General features: G+C 34.1%; 1 protein-coding gene across 3 annotated transcripts in view; it reads right to left on the bottom strand.

Moving 5' to 3' along the window:
• Positions 1 to 2773: 2773 nt before the first annotated feature.
• LOC100375765 (suppressor of tumorigenicity 7 protein homolog) overlaps positions 2774 to 18374 on the bottom strand; it is a 55899-nt gene continuing 40298 nt past the window's right edge. For all 3 annotated transcript variants that reach the window (XM_085496940.1, XM_085496938.1, XM_085496939.1), the window contains exons 4-12: positions 14432 to 14602; positions 13697 to 13775; positions 11394 to 11548; positions 9983 to 10080; positions 6591 to 6778; positions 6230 to 6332; positions 5395 to 5638; positions 4702 to 4841; positions 2774 to 4261 (exon numbers count right to left, since the gene is read on the bottom strand). In XM_085496940.1, the coding sequence (XP_085353066.1) occupies positions 4166 to 4261; positions 4702 to 4841; positions 5395 to 5638; positions 6230 to 6332; positions 6591 to 6778; positions 9983 to 10080; positions 11394 to 11548; positions 13697 to 13775; positions 14432 to 14602 (1274 nt within the window). In that variant the 3' untranslated portion in view covers positions 2774 to 4165. The remainder of the gene's footprint in view (positions 4262 to 4701; positions 4842 to 5394; positions 5639 to 6229; positions 6333 to 6590; positions 6779 to 9982; positions 10081 to 11393; positions 11549 to 13696; positions 13776 to 14431; positions 14603 to 18374) is intronic.

Below are 18374 nucleotides of genomic sequence, written 5' to 3'. Positions count from 1 at the left end.
CTTCTCTATTGCACTAATGAGGGCGCTGCTTCTTTGCGATTTCCTTGAAATATTACTGCGGAAGCGAGAAGACGGGTGTGCCGTTTTGCGGTAGACCATGGAGGAATACCTCCATGGGTCGACCGAATAAAAATTCAATTTATAAATAATTCAAATGAAATTAATTCTCAAATCCGCATTCGAACTGTAGCCTTGTTAATATTTCTGCCGTATTTCCTGCTCACGTTCTTCCGCTTCAAAGCGACTGAACTGTGAGTGAACTCACTCATTGAGGTAATTCCTGACAATGTAATTACTTTCTGACGATCGAGGTCATCCACCTTGTAATGTACACCACCAGTATCAATGCACATGTCTAATGTTTTATGTAATTTCCACTACATTCTTACAAATGACCTTATGATCGCATTACTCAGGTGGAAATTCTGGTAGGTTTTTACAGCAGTAATGTTAAAATTATACGTTAAGGATAAGACCAAATTGTCCACCCCAATATTAACATATACTACTACCGGGGTAGTAATCTTATTTCATACTGTAAAATGACTAATTTTCACTGGGTTTAAATTTTATTGATATAGCATTTCAGGCATATTCAGTAGGTTTTAAATTCATGGTTTTATCATTAAGATAATGTGTCCTATGCTTAATTTTACATATTCACTGGGTTTAAATTTAGCGCATTTTCCAGTCAGCGAAATAAGCAAAATTAAAACCCAATGAATAATTAACCCTTTTACAGTACTCTCACGCAGAACTATTTATACTATAACTGTACATTACCCCGATGACCTGACGAAGCAAGACTAAAGAAAGAAATCGGTCATGGCTAGATATATTCAAAAAATGGCATTGTGATGCACTTTATTATATTATGTTAAATTCTTTGGCGGTAGTGTTTCCCTTTTTTTTTTTTTAAATATTTTGTCACAGACCGCAATTACATCTTAGTTTATTTTAGAAATAATACAAGGCACGGCAACATTTTCTTAATCTTAAAAAAATAATTGTTTACCATACTGAAAAATGCGTACAGGATTATTTGGATAAACAAAAATACTATTGGACATCTAAAACCTATTTAGTAACATAGTTTCAACAGAACATCTGCGCTTTCGGGTCAATATACAAGCGAGTATAGCGCCACCAGTGTTCAAATCACATAAACTTTCGTTTCAAAGTAGCAATGTTCATACATATACCCAGAACATGTTTGTTTTTTTCAATACAACACAACATATATTTTCATGCCACATTTTTAAGAACTCGCTGACTATAAATATGAATGTTATATAAATAGAAGCACTTATAGAAGCAAAATTATGCCGACTAGCAAAATGATGGTCAGCTAATTTTACTGACTCACTCATAACTGATGGAAAAATTACAATATTGTGCATCTTCATATACAGTGGACCTTATTGCAACAAAATTATTTTTCACGTATTAAAAAGTATTTCTGCTGAGAAACATGTCTTTGTTAAAATACATTGTTGTTGTTGAAATATTAGACACAATGTAAGTAATCAAATTTATAAAAATAATTGGCAACAGTTCAAAATATAATAAATATAGAAATCAAGTTAATCTGCACTTACTAGAGAAATTTAAATTTAAAGCCAATTAAATTTACAAGTTTTTTTTTTCGTCCTGTTATCAACGTGTTGAAATCGATAATTATAGCACTTTTAAAACAAAAAATTGCACAAATTTGTTCACCTATTTCCTTGGTTGTTGATGGTAATGTACCTCAACCCAACCCTTAGAGATGAGGAAATGACCGACATGCAACAAATAACTTCCTCATTTTTCTATTTCATCAAATGATCTTAATCATTGACCCACCATGCAAGATACTCATACTAAATTGACTGGAATCTGCACAGGCATGCCTAAAAAACATTTAACCATATACAGTATAGTAGAAAGGACAAGCAACTCAAGTGATTCTACTGTAATAGGGTGGGCTGGAAAAAAATTAAGCTGATTAACTGACCATTAATATAAACTAAATATTTATTTCAATTTCTCATAAAAGGAATGTTGCAAAGTGCATGTTTTTGTTGATGCAAATCGACTAAGGTACAGTTGTACACTATACTGTCTATGAATTAACTTTGGGACAAAAGTAGCCACCAATTTGGCAACTTAAATAAAATCATAAGCAAATTAATGGGAAGATATAAACTATTCAAATTTGTACTTCAGCTAAATGTGAACAAAATTTGTCAAAGAATGTTCCAGAAATGATATTGGACAAATTGGTCACTATGAATTTTCACTGTGACCAGGGACTTAACAAGTTCAGTTGAATTACTTTCTTGATCCCCACCATTCTTGTATCAAATGTGCCTTTTCTATACATCATCTTTTGTTTCAATAATACAAGATGGTGAACTAAATATACACATCAACGGACAGCAGAAACTAAATTATGCATGTAGGACCCGGTTTTCAAATTATATTTGAAACATGGACCATTAAAGCGGGGGGGTCGTCACCTGCGCATGTGTCAAATGGTGATACATGTAGCATGTGAATGGACACAAACAAGCGTCTACCCATGAGCCTTTGCATTTTTAGCATGTGTTGTCATCGTCGTTTGGGTCTCAATTCTCACACAGATAATGACCCTCTCGCTTTAAATGAAACATTTTAACACAGTACATTTTGGGATTGTCTCAAAAGAAAGGTCACACCCCTGCGAGGATCCCACTATCACATACCAACATGCTTCCTAATATTCTCACAATTTTAAACACACAGACACATAATTTTTTTAAGTTTTTAAATATTTGCTGCAAGAACAATTTATTGAAAATAAAGAATATCCACTTTAGAAAATGGGAAGAATAGGAACTTCCCTAAAGTTTTAAGTAAACATCAATGAAATAAAGATATAGCTCTGTTGACACATGGCAGTACAGAGCGGATATATACGTTATGTCAATAAGATAAATACAATATACTTGTATTGTGGTCCAATGTAGTGAATAGTCGGTACATAAAGTGTCATCATTCCTCCCTTCATTCCCACAGTTGTCAAACATGGAGACGAATTCCTCTTATTTACAGGATACAAACATTACTAATTGTTGCAACAAAAAAACATTACAGCCACTCACGATTTGACTTTATACAATAGAATAATTTTGACCCAAAATAAAAGTTTTACCAGCTTGGCAACTTTTGTAAAGTGTATGCGTGCATTCCTATTGGTTTTATATTGGACACAATCAGTTTGAATATGCTAATTGTCCATCTCCATATTTGGCATATCTTTATATTTAGGCACATCTCCATATTTGGCACTTGTGGGGGTTGTCCATAGATATGCAAAATGTCTATATTATGATGCTACTGTAAATATAATAACCAAGCAATCGGTGATAGTTTGAAGAAAACTGAAGACTCTTGGTGAAACCCTGTCATTCCAACATAATAGTCCAAGTCATTTTCTATGGTTGAAAAAAATTATACAGACAACACAAAAACTGGCAACTGATATCTGCCCATGATTTACTGAGATACAATATATCATTCAGTAAGGTATAAACAAAATTGTAAACAGAAAGATATAGGAAAGTCATCAAAGTTTCTTTAACCTTTGAATTTTTTCATTATTTTGATCTTTGTTAATTTTATACCAAATTGAAATAATTTCCTCCTGGCTACACGCCTAAAGGTTTTTAAAAAATAATTTGAAAAAATTATTATTTTGTGAAGGGTGAAAGGATTTGAAATTTGACCTTTAAAGTGGATTTAGATGTTCATAAATACCCACCCTCATTTATTTTAGCACAATATGAGCATGACACAGAATTTTATTCTGATAAATATGAAAACTTTGTTTTCTAATTGTTGCTCCAAAATGACATTAAACTAGATTTGTCCATCTTTTATCAATTCCAGTTAAAGAATGATTCAGGTATTTCTAACAAAAATGGTAAAAAAAAATCCTGATGAACACAAATTATTTTGACTTTGTGTTTGGGAATTTGCACTAAAGCATCATAGCATATGTTTGCCAACTGATTCAAATAACCACAGCTTCCAAGTATAAGGGTAGAGGTGTGTATCATGGTATTACACAGAGAATGATGTTGGTATTTGCAGATGGGTGAATCGCTGGACTATCTGTACCGACTATTACAAGTCTCAATGTCTATAGACGCGACAATTGATGCCACAGTGTCGACGGCAACATGCTTTCAATCTTGTCGAGTAGGAAGTTGAATGGAGCAGAAATGGTAGACAAGAACTGAAAGTAAAATACAGAGATGCATTAATTAATTTTTGTTTGAGGCACACACTTTTGATTAAATAACTTTGTCAATTGGTAAAAGTTAATAATTTGTATTTTTGTCTAAATACTGTAAGTGTCCACAGCATGCATAATTGAAAATACAAAATGTCTTATCTGTGCCCTAGAGGGAAAAACAAGCAATTGCTAAAGAAATTAAACATTAACTCCTACTCCATCTCACAAACCAAATAAAACAGAAATCATGAAATTTTTTTTGCTATGACATCTGAAGTTTGATGCACATTCTGCGCAAACATTACTTGATACAATCATGTTAAGTCATTGTACAAATTATTTCAAATAAAATTAAACAACAAAACGATCTTACAACACTTCAATGAGAATGATAACAGAATATTTTATTTTGAATAAATTCCTCTCATAAATACACTTACAGTTTTAGCGATCATTCCCATAGGTTCTGGGAATTGGTGTGTCAATAAAGCCAGTAATGCTGTAAAGGAGCACAGTCCGGCAGTGAACAGGATAAAGAATGGCAGCTCCTTCTTTGGATAAACTGATAAATCATGGAAGGCTGAAAACAAACGACAATATTTCAATTTTTTATTTTTATTTGAGATATTGTTCATTAAACTGCTTGGGGATAGAGTACATTCTGGCATTCAGATTCAAATGTAGTATCATTTAAGGGAAGCAGTGTTATATTTCCCATCAACTCTTCTGTACTAGAGTTTATTGTTACAAATAAAGGAAAAACAAAATACATCCAACATCAGTCAATGTATGGGGCACTAATGAACATTAAACATGAATATTACACAAAATTGAATTATGAATGTATGTAATTGTTTAGAAATACTAATGGACAAACCATTATCGCATGCAAACATCAAAGTAAGGAATTACAATATGATTACAGATAGCAATAAGCGTCAAAACTTGCATGGTTTTGTTTCTAAGCTTCTGTTTCTGATTAATTTGAAAAGTAATAATCCAGATATCAACTGACAGGTCTATAACAAGCACGGTACAATTTGAAAATGGGAATTCGTGACTCACAAAAACAAATTTGACAAACGAACAATATAGTATATCAGCATGAAAAATGGCATGCAGTGTTAACTTACATGGAAGAAGTTCTCTGTCAGCACTCTCTGTACAGCTCGGGTATGGATAAAAGAGGTGTCCTTTCTCCAGAGGGTAGGGAATCATACGGAATGTACCCTCCCAAGTACAGTGGAGTAAATTTAATGCACCTTCAACTTTTTTCCAATGTGGTAAGTGGAAGAAGACGTAAGCAATGGCTTCACTATCGCCTCGTTTTAATATGTGTTCTGGTGGCAGTATTAAGCTCTTCATCTCTAAAAGGTACTGTAAACACAATAGTGAAAAGCATTCGTATGAAAAAAACAATTGTATCTTTATTATTATCTTTATTCTGACATGGCAACCAGTAAATAACACTGTCACCTTGCGAAAATGTGATGGACATTGCAAGGAAAGTTGAAAAACAATTTATTTTTTCGGTCACTTAAAATACAACCTGGTTATTGCTCATAACACATGTTCAATATTCCTCAAAACTATACTTAATAGTTTTGACATCAGATCGTCTCCAAATAAAATAAATTCAGTACCGATTCCACCATCCAGATAACCCACGTCTCCCCCATCAAGTTGAGAAACAAGTTAGTCAGCTTTTAAAAATATAGAAGAAATTGTCAATTGCAGCAACATGTATACAACAGAAGGGTAATACTAGTACTTTCACACAATTTTGGATTTTTCGCATATTAAATAACATATGGCACAACCTAGCATGAACAGTGAAAACAAATTAGCACTCAAGTTTATGAATCACTGTCATTGGATGCCTCGGAAAATCTAATCATTCTAGTGGTTCTGATTGGCTATAGACGTAAAAGCCAGAGATCACTTCTAATTCTTTTTTGACAGTCTTACCTTCGCAACATGTGGATTAAACTCCACAGCCCTGTGTATTGCTTCCACAGCATTCATCTCTGCTGTACTTAGCCCTCTTTTTGACGCTACTTCTGGAGAAAATCTATAAGAGACAGCATTGTAAATACATAATTATAACATTTATCATTAATGTTTATGTAGCATTTAAATATTTCGAATTTTCTAATATTATTACCAAAGTAAATATGGTAAAAATTATGCGAATTTATTTCGGAAAGTAGATGCCGTAATGTGTTTTTATGTTCAGCAAGAATTCAAGAAGGCTGCCCTCATGTTGAAAATAACAGTTCAATTCAATAACAATTGATTACAATTATATTACATAACAAAATTTACTCACTTATCGCACACAGCCCTTGCTTTGAGTAAAGCAGCCGTGTAGCAGATTGTAGCTGACTTAGGTAAGCTGATGTCATCATACTTTGCCAAGACAGCTTGCACATCGGCGTAAGCTTGTAACTCTAATAAAGCTTCTATTAGATTCTCATGTATATTCAATACGTTGAATAATGGAAATTCTTTCATTAACTGAAATATAGGATAAGTTGTTCACATTAAAGGTAAGGATAATGATGATATACTCCAATGATTGAGTGATGAGCTATCACATGGATAATGTGCATTACGCTGCGTACCTCCACAGTGCGACTATTACACGACAGATCAGTAATGCATATCACAGTTTGACGTCATATATGCTGAACTTTTTTTCAAATTGTACGTGCTACTAGATAGTTATTCCGAGTTTTCAGTTGTATGGTTTAATTAAAAATTGCTCATGTTGGCAAGCTCAAGCTTTATTTTCAGAATTAGTCACTCAAAACAAAATTGGTTGGAAAATATTCTAGTGTGTGAACTACATGTAAAACACCCATCACATGAACAAAATTAGCAGGATAAGCATACACATTGATATTTACCGTAAAATCTGTATTAGAAGCCGCACTCAATCATTTTGAACAATTGAGACTCAAAAATTAATCATTTCTCATATGTGTAGATGCTCTAATAGAAGCCGCATCCTCTCTGTTGCATTGTACCATTTTAATAGAAGCCGCGGCTTTTAATACAGAGTTTACAGTAGTACTTGGTGTTATTTGATCAATAGTTCCACATTCAACACGTTTACCTTTTTCAAAATGTAAAAATATGCCTATGATAAATAATCCCACAATATTTGCTTTTAGGTTGACGTAAGCAGACACGCAGGATTACCACCAGAGAAGCAACAATACAAAAGTCTGGCGGTAATCCCTTATGTCTACTGACGTCATGCTAAAAGAAAATATGGTGGAATTACATATAATTAGTACATTTTGTTTGATAGTGTGAAAATTGTTTTGCAGCAAATTTTCAACTATTATATAGTATCAACGATGAAGTAAGGTATTATAAGGTGTGTAGATATACAAGAAGACACCATAATGTTTGTCCCAATTATGAGCTCTTTAATCGATGTAACAGAAAGCTTCTCAGCACATGAAATGTGAACAATGTACATAGACAATTTCCACCCTAAGCAATACATTATTTTACTGTGACTTTTCTGTTATTTTTATTAATTACAAAAAAAAATATTGCATACAAAAGACCACGACAGTGTGAAATTCTTCAACATTTGACAGAATATATACAACATATTTGACAGTATATACACCACATTTGACAGAATATATATACCGCATTTGAAAGTATATATACAACATATTTGACAGTATATATACCACATCTGACAGTATATATACAACATATTTGACAGTATATATACAACATTTAGCAGTATATATACAACATTTGACAGTATATACACCACATTTGACAGTATATATACAACATTTAACAGTATATATACAACATTTGACAGTATATACACCACATTTGACAGTATATACACCACATTTGACAGTATATACACCACATTTGACAGTATATACACCACATTTGACAGTATATACACCACATTTGACAGAATATATATACCGCATTTGAAAGTATATATACAACATTTGACAGTATATACACCACATTTGACAGTATATATACAACATATTTGACAGTATATACACCACATTTGACAGAATATATATACCGCATTTGAAAGTATATATACAACATATTTGACAGTATATATACCACATCTGACAGTATATATACAACATATTTGACAGTATATATACAACATTTAGCAGTATATATACAACATTTGACAGTATATACACCACATTTGACAGTATATATACAACATTTAACAGTATATATACAACATTTGACAGTATATACACCACATTTGACAGTATATACACCACATTTGACAGTATATACACCACATTTGACAGTATATACACCACATTTGACAGTATATACACCACATTTGACAGAATATATATACCGCATTTGAAAGTATATATACAACATTTGACAGTATATACACCACATTTGACAGTATATATACAACATTTAACAGTATATATACAACATTTGACAGTATATACACCACATTTGACAGTATATACACCACATTTGACAGAATATATATACCGCATTTGAAAGTATATATACAACATTTGACAGTATATATACCACATTTGACAGTATATATACCACATTGGACAGTATATATACAACATTTGACAGTATATATATACAACATTTGACAGTATATATATACAACATTTGACAGTATATACACCACATTTGACAGTATATACACCACATTTGAAAGTATATAATTGACAGTATATATACATGTACCACATTTGACACTTTTCATTACCTAACTTCAAAGAATATAGCACACTTATACCATTAAAAGCACATGTAAATGTCCCGTTGAGAGCTGTGCAACTTTGGGGCACATAGTACTTTTATAAAAGTACTGAGTGTCTTGATATAACCACTCACTTATATTTACAACCTTCATCACACTTCTGGCCCCTGATAGTTGATTACAGTTCTCAACCTACCAGGTCAATTGAAAAGTGAAGGCCAACTCAGCAAACTCAGCTGATATAAATTAGCTAATAACTAGGTCGGGCATAGATGAAATGGCCTGTGGGTAGGTTATAATCAAACCTCAAAAGTACCGTACATAGGATAGATTTGAGAAATAAATACAGATTTTAACTTCCTTTTAAATCTCTCAACTGCACTGTATACATGACACTATCAGTGTAACATTAATTGAGACAGGACAATGATAGATTCTTGTTGAGAAAAGAATGTTGTTGATCACACAAGACATGTTTTGGGGCTAGTCACATGACCTCATTATATACACAACTCAGAGGTAATAATTCAGGATACTGTAACTGGAATGAGGCAACACTGGGTAGTGATTTTGGCAGCTTATAAGCAGACATGTGACTACATTAACCTTTTCACCACCAGACTTTCTTGCCTAAATTTTTCTGCACTTTTTCACATTTATTCTTCAATATTTCTAGCATCGAACCCTAATTTTGGAGCCAACATACAAGAATTGAGTCAATTTTCAGTTTTTACTCAAACAATTTGGCTATTTTTGTCCTAATCTTCTGAAGGAAAGTGCAGACTATAAACAGAACTATTTTGTGAATTCGTGATGAAAAGAGGAAACTGTTGGTGAAAAGGTTAATTTGTAGCTGAAAACCTTCATATATGTATAATGTAAAAAATATTTGATTACGGTATTTCACAATTTGTCTCTAGGTCAGAATTAACAAAATTTCAGAAAAAAACAAAAAGTATACTTACGTCTCTCATCATCTTAACAGATTCTTTCACACGTCCTAGTTTCCGAGCACACATAGCTAGGCGACGTTTTATGTACACCAAGACATTTGTATCTCTTCCTGAAGAGTGAAACAATATTCATAATTATTACACAAAAGAAATGTGGTTTGTCAAGATATACTTGGAGATGCATACAGGCACGTGTTTATTATTTGTAAATCACTCTTAGGAATATTTAGGATTTGATGTTTTAAGGGTATTCGTGAAAGTTGTTGACACGTTTGTCTCTTCAGAAATTGTAGTGATTTACAGTAGTTGATATATTCATAATATCTTAGCGACCACAGAGAAACTTTTCACTGCCATGAAAAGTATGATTTTCCCAGACTCACAATATTCACAAATATTTCTCTCTTGCGAAATTTATGTGGTTTATCCTTTTCATCACCAGTTCCCTCTTTTCATCACAAATTCACAAAATATTCCTGTCCTTCAGAAGATTGGGACAAAAATTTGAGCGACAAAATCTTGTGGTGAAAAGGTTGAAGTAATATCTGCCAACATGACCCTTCATAAAAAAATATATATGTATTAAACCAGCAGTCTAATTAACGTGCAGGAAATAAGAGCGATCTCAGTTGCTCCGGTGGCACTCCTGTAATGAACAGGAAATTGCTACAGGCTAATCTACTCTTTCATACGCAGTATGCCAATCAATCTCATCTCTGTATGCAAACTTTTTGATATACACAATTTTATAAACTGTTGCACGATTAATACACTGCTTAATGAATTTACCGTTTTATAAACTGCTGGATGGTAATTCACTGTTTAGGTGAATAATTAATGTTAGTGATATGAATAAACTGGTGAAAGCCAAGTTGTTTTTGTGAGACATTTAAAAACATAATGTTAGTTATATTATCAAAGCTTACAGCCGGTAAAACTGACTCAAATATTAACATTTAAAATTTTTAATTTGAAAAATTGTTCAATTTTAAATCGTCAGGAATGGTAATAAAATTAGTGGAGTCAATACTCCTGATAATTCTAACTACTTTTTTATGTAACACTTGCGGCGTTCAACCCTGATGTTAATCCAGTAGTATGTGCACAGTATGGCAATTTGTTCTAAGCATTCGACAGGGACTACCACTGGAATGTATGTATTCACATTATACAAACTAAAGCTAATTAAATCAGCAAAATACGGAGACTCTATAAGCTATGGAAATATGCAAATCACAGTTAAATATCACTGTATCCATACCATCTGGTGAGATTAAGTGATGTAGTATGAACATTGTAGTTGCTGAACTGTGCAGTCTTGGGATTCAACGATAATTGTGGGAAGGATAAAGGTGATCAAACCCTTGAGGTAGCCCATGTCTTTTAGAGACACACTACATGACTTGCATCCTAATATACTCACTGTGTAAAGCTTCATGTTGAGGAGTTTGGTGTTGTAACGACTGACTCTTCTTGTAATTCACTTCGCCAACTTTCAGAGCTTGTTTAAATAGTTTTTCGGCTTCCAATATAGTGGTGGATTCTTCTTCAGCCAGTAGTATATAAGCAGATGCACATCTGTTATGAGATGAAACGACAGAGAGAGGATAAAAGTGAAGTTATTATTTTACTTTAACTGCTACATCTATTTTAGACAATGTCAATCAGACATTGCGTCATGTTTTCCTTCGCAATACAAACAGTGGTTTGCTATTGCCAGATACTTTATTGTTATGGACACCATCTCTTGGGAGAAAGATCCAGCAATCACACCATAAATGGCTAATTATTGGAAATGAGAATTACCACAGGATAATTACAAAACTCAAAACCCACAATCTGATGCTGGGTATAACCATAATGCCACACATCAGTCTAAACAATAACAGTTTCAAATCAATTAAGTGTAAGTGATAATATCCAGTGTTTTTATTTTATTTATTCTTATTTATAATCTTATTTTTATCAATAATCAAAGTTTTACATTGTCAACGTCCATTAAACATATTTCAGAATTAGTAACCCACCAGACAGTTTTATTGCATCAGATCAGAACAATGCCCACCAGTCAGCTATCGTCGGGGGCGGACATCCGGGCATTTTCACCGCCTGGCAACCCGCGGCGGTGAAAACAAAGGCCCAAAACTCGCAGAAAACGGTACTTTGGGATGATTGTTGAGACTCCTCTGAACAGTGCAACAAGATTAGCCCTACGTGTGTAACATATATAAATTTGGTTGTTCGGAATTACTTCAAAGTTGAGTTTGTGTTGTTTTCTCGAATTTTCACCGGCTCGACCGGCGTTCCACAGCAGCGCGCACAGAGCCCATAGAAATGCACGGTACAGTGGTGCTCGTCTTAGCAACGTGGAACGTCTGTGACGTAGCTCCGCCCCCGAGGATACTGCCTCAGATCACAATGCCCACCAGTCAGCTATACTGCATCAGATCACAATGCCCACCAGTCAGCTATACTGCCTCAGATCACAATGCCCACCAGTCAGCTATACTGCCTCAGATCACAATGCCCACCAGTCAGCTATATTTTATCAGATCACAATGCCCACCAGTCAGCTATACTGCCTCAGATCACAATGCCCACCAGTCAGCTATACTGCCTCAGATCACAATGCCCACCAGTCAGCTATATTGCATCAGATCACAATGCCCACCAGTCAGCTATATTGCATCAGATCACAATGCCCACCAGTCAGCTATATTTTAACAGATCACAATGCCCACCAGTCAGCTATATTGCATCAGATCACAATGCCCACCAGTCAGCTATACTGCATCAGATCACAATGCCCACCAGTCAGCTATATTTTATCAGATCACAATGCCCACCAGTCAGCTATATTGCATCAGATCACAATGCCCACCAGTCAGCTATATTGCATCAGATCACAATGCCCACCAGTCAGCTATATTGCATCAGATCACAATGCCCACCAGTCAGCTATACTGCCTCAGATCACAATGCCCACCAGTCAGCTATATTTTATCAGATCACAATGCCCACCAGTCAGCTATATTGCATCAGATCACAATGCCCACCAGTCAGCTATATTTTATCAGATCACAAAATAATACACCAGACCAAACATGCATACATGCACCATTTATCATTAGCAGTTTCACACAAAATTACAAAAACAAAATAATCACTTGGAGACTGAACTGCACAGATAGAAAAATTATCCATCAGCTTGATTGGCCTAACTGTAGCAGAGTACTATAGGCAATCATGAATGCGAGGGTTAAAGTGGAACAGTACAGGAATGTCAGACAGACTGAATAGTAAAAGAGACTATTAGGTAATTATTTCCAATGGAGTGAAATTCACTGACAACAAGGAATATTGTGTTACAGTGAAGGAGAAAAGGTCATGCCTGAATGCAAACAGCCATCATATAAAATACATGACTGCATTATACTCATACCTATTTCTGCAGGGTTATTTAATACACAAGTGCACTGAAACCTCTTCAATTTTGCAAGAGATGCAAATTTCACAGGGCAGGGAAAATTACATTTCAGAGCAGTGAATATTTCACTTCAACAGAAGGAGATTACAGTGAATTTTTCACCAAGGTCTTTAAAAGGTCACAGTGACTTTCACAATTTCATCCTTGTAAAAGCCTTTAAAAAATCAAATTTCCTGAATTTCTAGCCACGAAAACTTAGTGGTTTTCCATCATTTGACATAAAAATTAAGGCTACTTACTCTGAGCTTTTATCTAGAGCTTCATGTGCTTTTGTGAGTCTTAGCTGGGGATTCCTTTCTCTCCACGCTCTCTGCATAACTTTGGAAGAAATTAGAATATTGTTTAATTTAAATGTTAGACAGTGAAATCTAAATCTCAATCGACCTATGCATAAACACATTTTTCCAGGTCCTTTTTTAAAACCTTGGCTTTATATAAATATCTTCTATATTAAAAAAAAAACATCACCACAAGACAAACCATTTTGTTTAATTCCCATTGCGTCAATTATATACAGGTTCCACCATAAGTATAATTTACATAACATTGCAAAATCTTTTAACAATATTTATAAAAACTGAAATTGATAGAAATATTTTTTTTCAAACAATATTTTAGGGAAAATATTTAGTTCATTTTTAAACACCTTGAAATCATGTTTTTATACACAGAAAAATAAACAGAGGCTTGCCGCAGGATAGCCTCATACAGGTAGTGTTTGGTATTACTTTACTTTTTGATTGAAATCAAAAAACCCATAAGTGTATTTGGTTCATATTCAACCTGGGTAATAACACAGGTCTTTTCATGCAGACATCATCAATTCTAACCAGTAACAGGGAACAACAGGCAATAAAGTTCACTCTGGATCACCATCAGGATGAACTAAACCTAACGTTTATCAAATCACACCTACTTACACCAAATATTCACATTATATACAAAGCTAGAACCAATCAAACCTCACTGCTTACTTTCATCTGCAGGTCTGCCTTGATCTGTATCACAAGTGAAAAAAGTCTGGTGATCCTGCGCTGATAAGTTCATATCATAGAACGTCAGCGGATCTTTGCCCGTCACCCACGTAAATCTGTTATACTCAGAACCACGGAGTAAATTCAGAGGATTTCTCCACACTTTACACTCTGTAATCATAAAAAAAAAAAAACTTTATGAGATTGATAAAATGATTAATTAACTGACCACCATATTTGCTCTATTAGTATAGAGTATCTTGTTATCTGGGAAATATGTACAAATTATTTATTTCTAACAAAAATAAAATAACGCCCAGGTTTTTATATTTGTAATGCTTCAGATTGCAGAGTAGTTTGCCGGTGAAACGTAGCGCTGTGTGCAACCTGCATGTCACGTTCTGGGTCGTTTTGTCATTAGAACTATGATTACTTGGAATGCTCTGCGAAACGCTGTGAATTACATCCAGTCACAACAATTTTTCCTCAAATAATTCACCAAATGAAACGTCCTTGCGAGAGAGTTTGACTTTTATTATCCTGTGTCAAATCTCTCCACTTCATGTTTAGTACATTGTAACAGCAGGGTTGAGTGAGTCCACATCTACCATTGGTTGACTGTCGGCATACCTTTGATGGTTCACACAATGTTTCAAAACTGTTTTCTATCTTCCACCGCAGCAATGCTCAACAATATAAATAAGCTATTTGTTTTATGTGTTCCTGTGAACTCTCAGTCGTCACTTTTTTTGCCATTGCAAATTCGCAATCACCTGTTTTTTCGCCATTGCAAACTCACAGCGACGCTCGCAATGGCTGTTTTCCCGTACATTTGCATACCTCTATTAGTATACAGCATTTTGAGTATAATCTGAAAACCGCTTACATCTTAGTCAGATGACATTTGTTTTAATACCAGTTATTCTAATATATTGAGTAATATGAAGCTAATTTGCAAACCAAATCAAAAAGTGTGTTTTTGTGAAAAGTGACACATAATACAATAATGCATCATTCAGACCTTCTAAGGACCATAGGTTTTCCCTCTTGGGGATAGCACACTTTATCCTGTTTCCAAGGTATTATACGAGATGCACAAATCTTATTAACTAAAGTGAAATCATTCAAGATACAAGTACACAAATAAAAACAGCGACATAGGTTCTGCACACACAAGCTGATACAATGTACCAATATCAATTATTCATTTTTGGGGTACTTTGAGTTGAATTCAAATTTTGTCACTACTGAGCAATTCACTGCACATACACGCAATGCATTGTGGGTGATAACTTCTCATTGTATGTATTAAACAAGCAGCCAGTAGGCTGAGATAGCTCCGCTGTTAGCAATGCACATTTCAATTAAAGAACAGAAGATATCATTAGAAAATGAACAATATGTATAGTATCAAAGCAATGGGACTTGCTGTTTTAACAAGAATTCAAAAATATCACTTTTGACCAAAAATAACAAAAATAATCATCAAAATTAGATAATTGAAGATATCACCACGAAATTAACAAATCTGAAAGAGGTCCACATGTGTAGTACCCATATATGTAATAAAACAGCAATCGGACTTGCGGTTTTCAACAAGAAGTCGAAAATATCACTTTTCACCAAAAATGACAAAAATAATCATCAAAATCAGATAATTGAAGATATCACCACGAAATTAACAAATCTGAAAGAGGTCCACATGTAGTACCCATATATGTAATAAAACAGCAATCGGACTTTTGACCAAAAATGACAAAAATAATCATCAAAATTAGATAATTGAAGATATCACCACGAAATTAACAAATCTGAAAGAGGTCCACATGTAGTACCCATATATGTAATAAAACAGCAATCGGACTTTTGACCAAAAATGACAAAAATAATCATCAAAATTAGATAATTGAAGATATCACCACGAAATTAACAAATCTGAAAGAGGTCCACATGTAGTACCCATATATGTAATAAAACAGCAATCGGACTTGCGGTTTTCAACAAGAAGTCGAAAATATCACTTTTCACCAAAAATGACAAAAATAATCATCAAAATTAGATAATTGAAGATATTACCACAAAATTAACAAATCTGAAAGAGGTCCATATGTAGTACCTATATATGTAATATAAAAGCAATTGGACTTGCGGTTTTCAACAAGAAATTGAAAATATCACTTTTTACCAAAAATGACAAAAATATTCATCAAAAATAGAGAATTTGAGATTTTGACATGAAATGAAATGAACAAATCTGAGAAAGAACCATTTAAGGTACTTGCATATCAAGTTGTTTTATTTTAAAAACATTTTTAAGCAATATTGAGAATTTTATCACCAATTCATGTCACCGTGCAAAATATTGAAATGTGAAGAAATAATTTAACTTTTAAAAACTCCTGTATCATAGAAAGTTGTCTGGAGATCCATTATCTTTTCATTTATGGTATCCTGATGGAATGAACACATAATAACCATCAAGTTGGCTTCCTATATGTTACATATTTTTGCAAGCTGAGCTACTTACATAACATTCTATGTTGCTTAGATGTTCACCACTGTACCATGTATTTTAATGAGGTCTGTGTGAGCTGCTGTGGAACGTGAGTCAAAGAGCCGATGAAATCATCTAAAGTCGAGGAGACAGCACAAATTCAACTTTGAAGTAATCCTGAACAACCAAATTTATATATGTTGCAAATTTAGGGGTAATCTTGTTCACTGTTCAGGCGAGTCAACAACTAGCTCAGTTTTCTAAGAGTTTTCGGGCTTTGTTTTCACTGTGATGGTTGCCAGGTGGTGAAAATGCCCGGATGTCTGCCCCTAAGAATAAGCTCAATAAGTTTTTCACTCATTAAGCACCTCATTGAAGGTTATACAGACCATTACCAGCACTACAGACATCTCATTTTATTTTAAAGTGATATACAGTACTGGAGTATCCTGATAGATTTCATGCCTGAAAACACTGCCCTATTAGTCAATTCATTACTGACCAGACATACAGATTGGTACAAGTCTGCACAGTCATCTCAGTCTTTCAAGCTATTAACAGGAAACAACTGAGAAAACATTCTGATAACACTCCTCTGGTATTACACGACATTACAAACTACCGGTATTTCAAAATTGGAATCATTTTGAAATTGAACCTAGGTTTAGAATTTGAATGCTTTGATGGATGAACCAAGCATAAACCTAAACTACTATAGTTTTGTTTTATTTTATTCCATTACATACAATATTTATTTATTATGCCATACTGAAAAAAAAACTGTCAATACAGAAAAGGTTAGCCTAATAAGTAATACAATATTGTAATTGCTCTAGTTAAACATCTCCAATAGAAGCACACGAAATCGAAAATTGCATGCATGGTACACTAGACGAGGGCACGAACTTAAGAGCAGCTCAAAGCGCACAGACTACTATCTCTTGATCCAGGACTACCTACTATTTTTCAAAATTTGTAGCTTAAGAAAACTTCTAGAAATGTTTTGTTACAGATACTAATCTGACCAATATGAGAACGGACTACCCAATATGAGAACGGACTACCCATGTGACAACGTATTACCCAATACGACAGCGGACTGCCCAATACGACAGTGGACTGCCCAATATGACAACAGAGTAGCCAATACGACAGAGGACTGCCCAATACGACAGAGGACTACCCAATATGCCATCAGACTACCCAATATGACAACAGACTGCCCAATATGACAACAGACTACCCAATATGACATCAGACTACCAAATATGCCATCAGACTACCAAATATGCCAAAAGACTACCCAATATGACAACAGACTACCCAATATGACAACAGACTACCCAATATGACATCAGACTACCCAACCTGACATCAGACTACCAAATATGCCATCAGACTACCCAATATGTCAACTTATTGCCAAAAATTACTCACCAATATGATAAT

The sequence above is a fragment of the Saccoglossus kowalevskii genome, chromosome 3 (assembly GCF_978046115.1).
Source record: "Saccoglossus kowalevskii chromosome 3, keSacKowa6.1, whole genome shotgun sequence".
NCBI lineage: Eukaryota > Metazoa > Hemichordata > Enteropneusta > Harrimaniidae > Saccoglossus > Saccoglossus kowalevskii.
The sequence above is the reverse complement of the archived record's forward strand: the minus strand, read 5'-3'. Positions and strand labels throughout refer to the sequence as shown.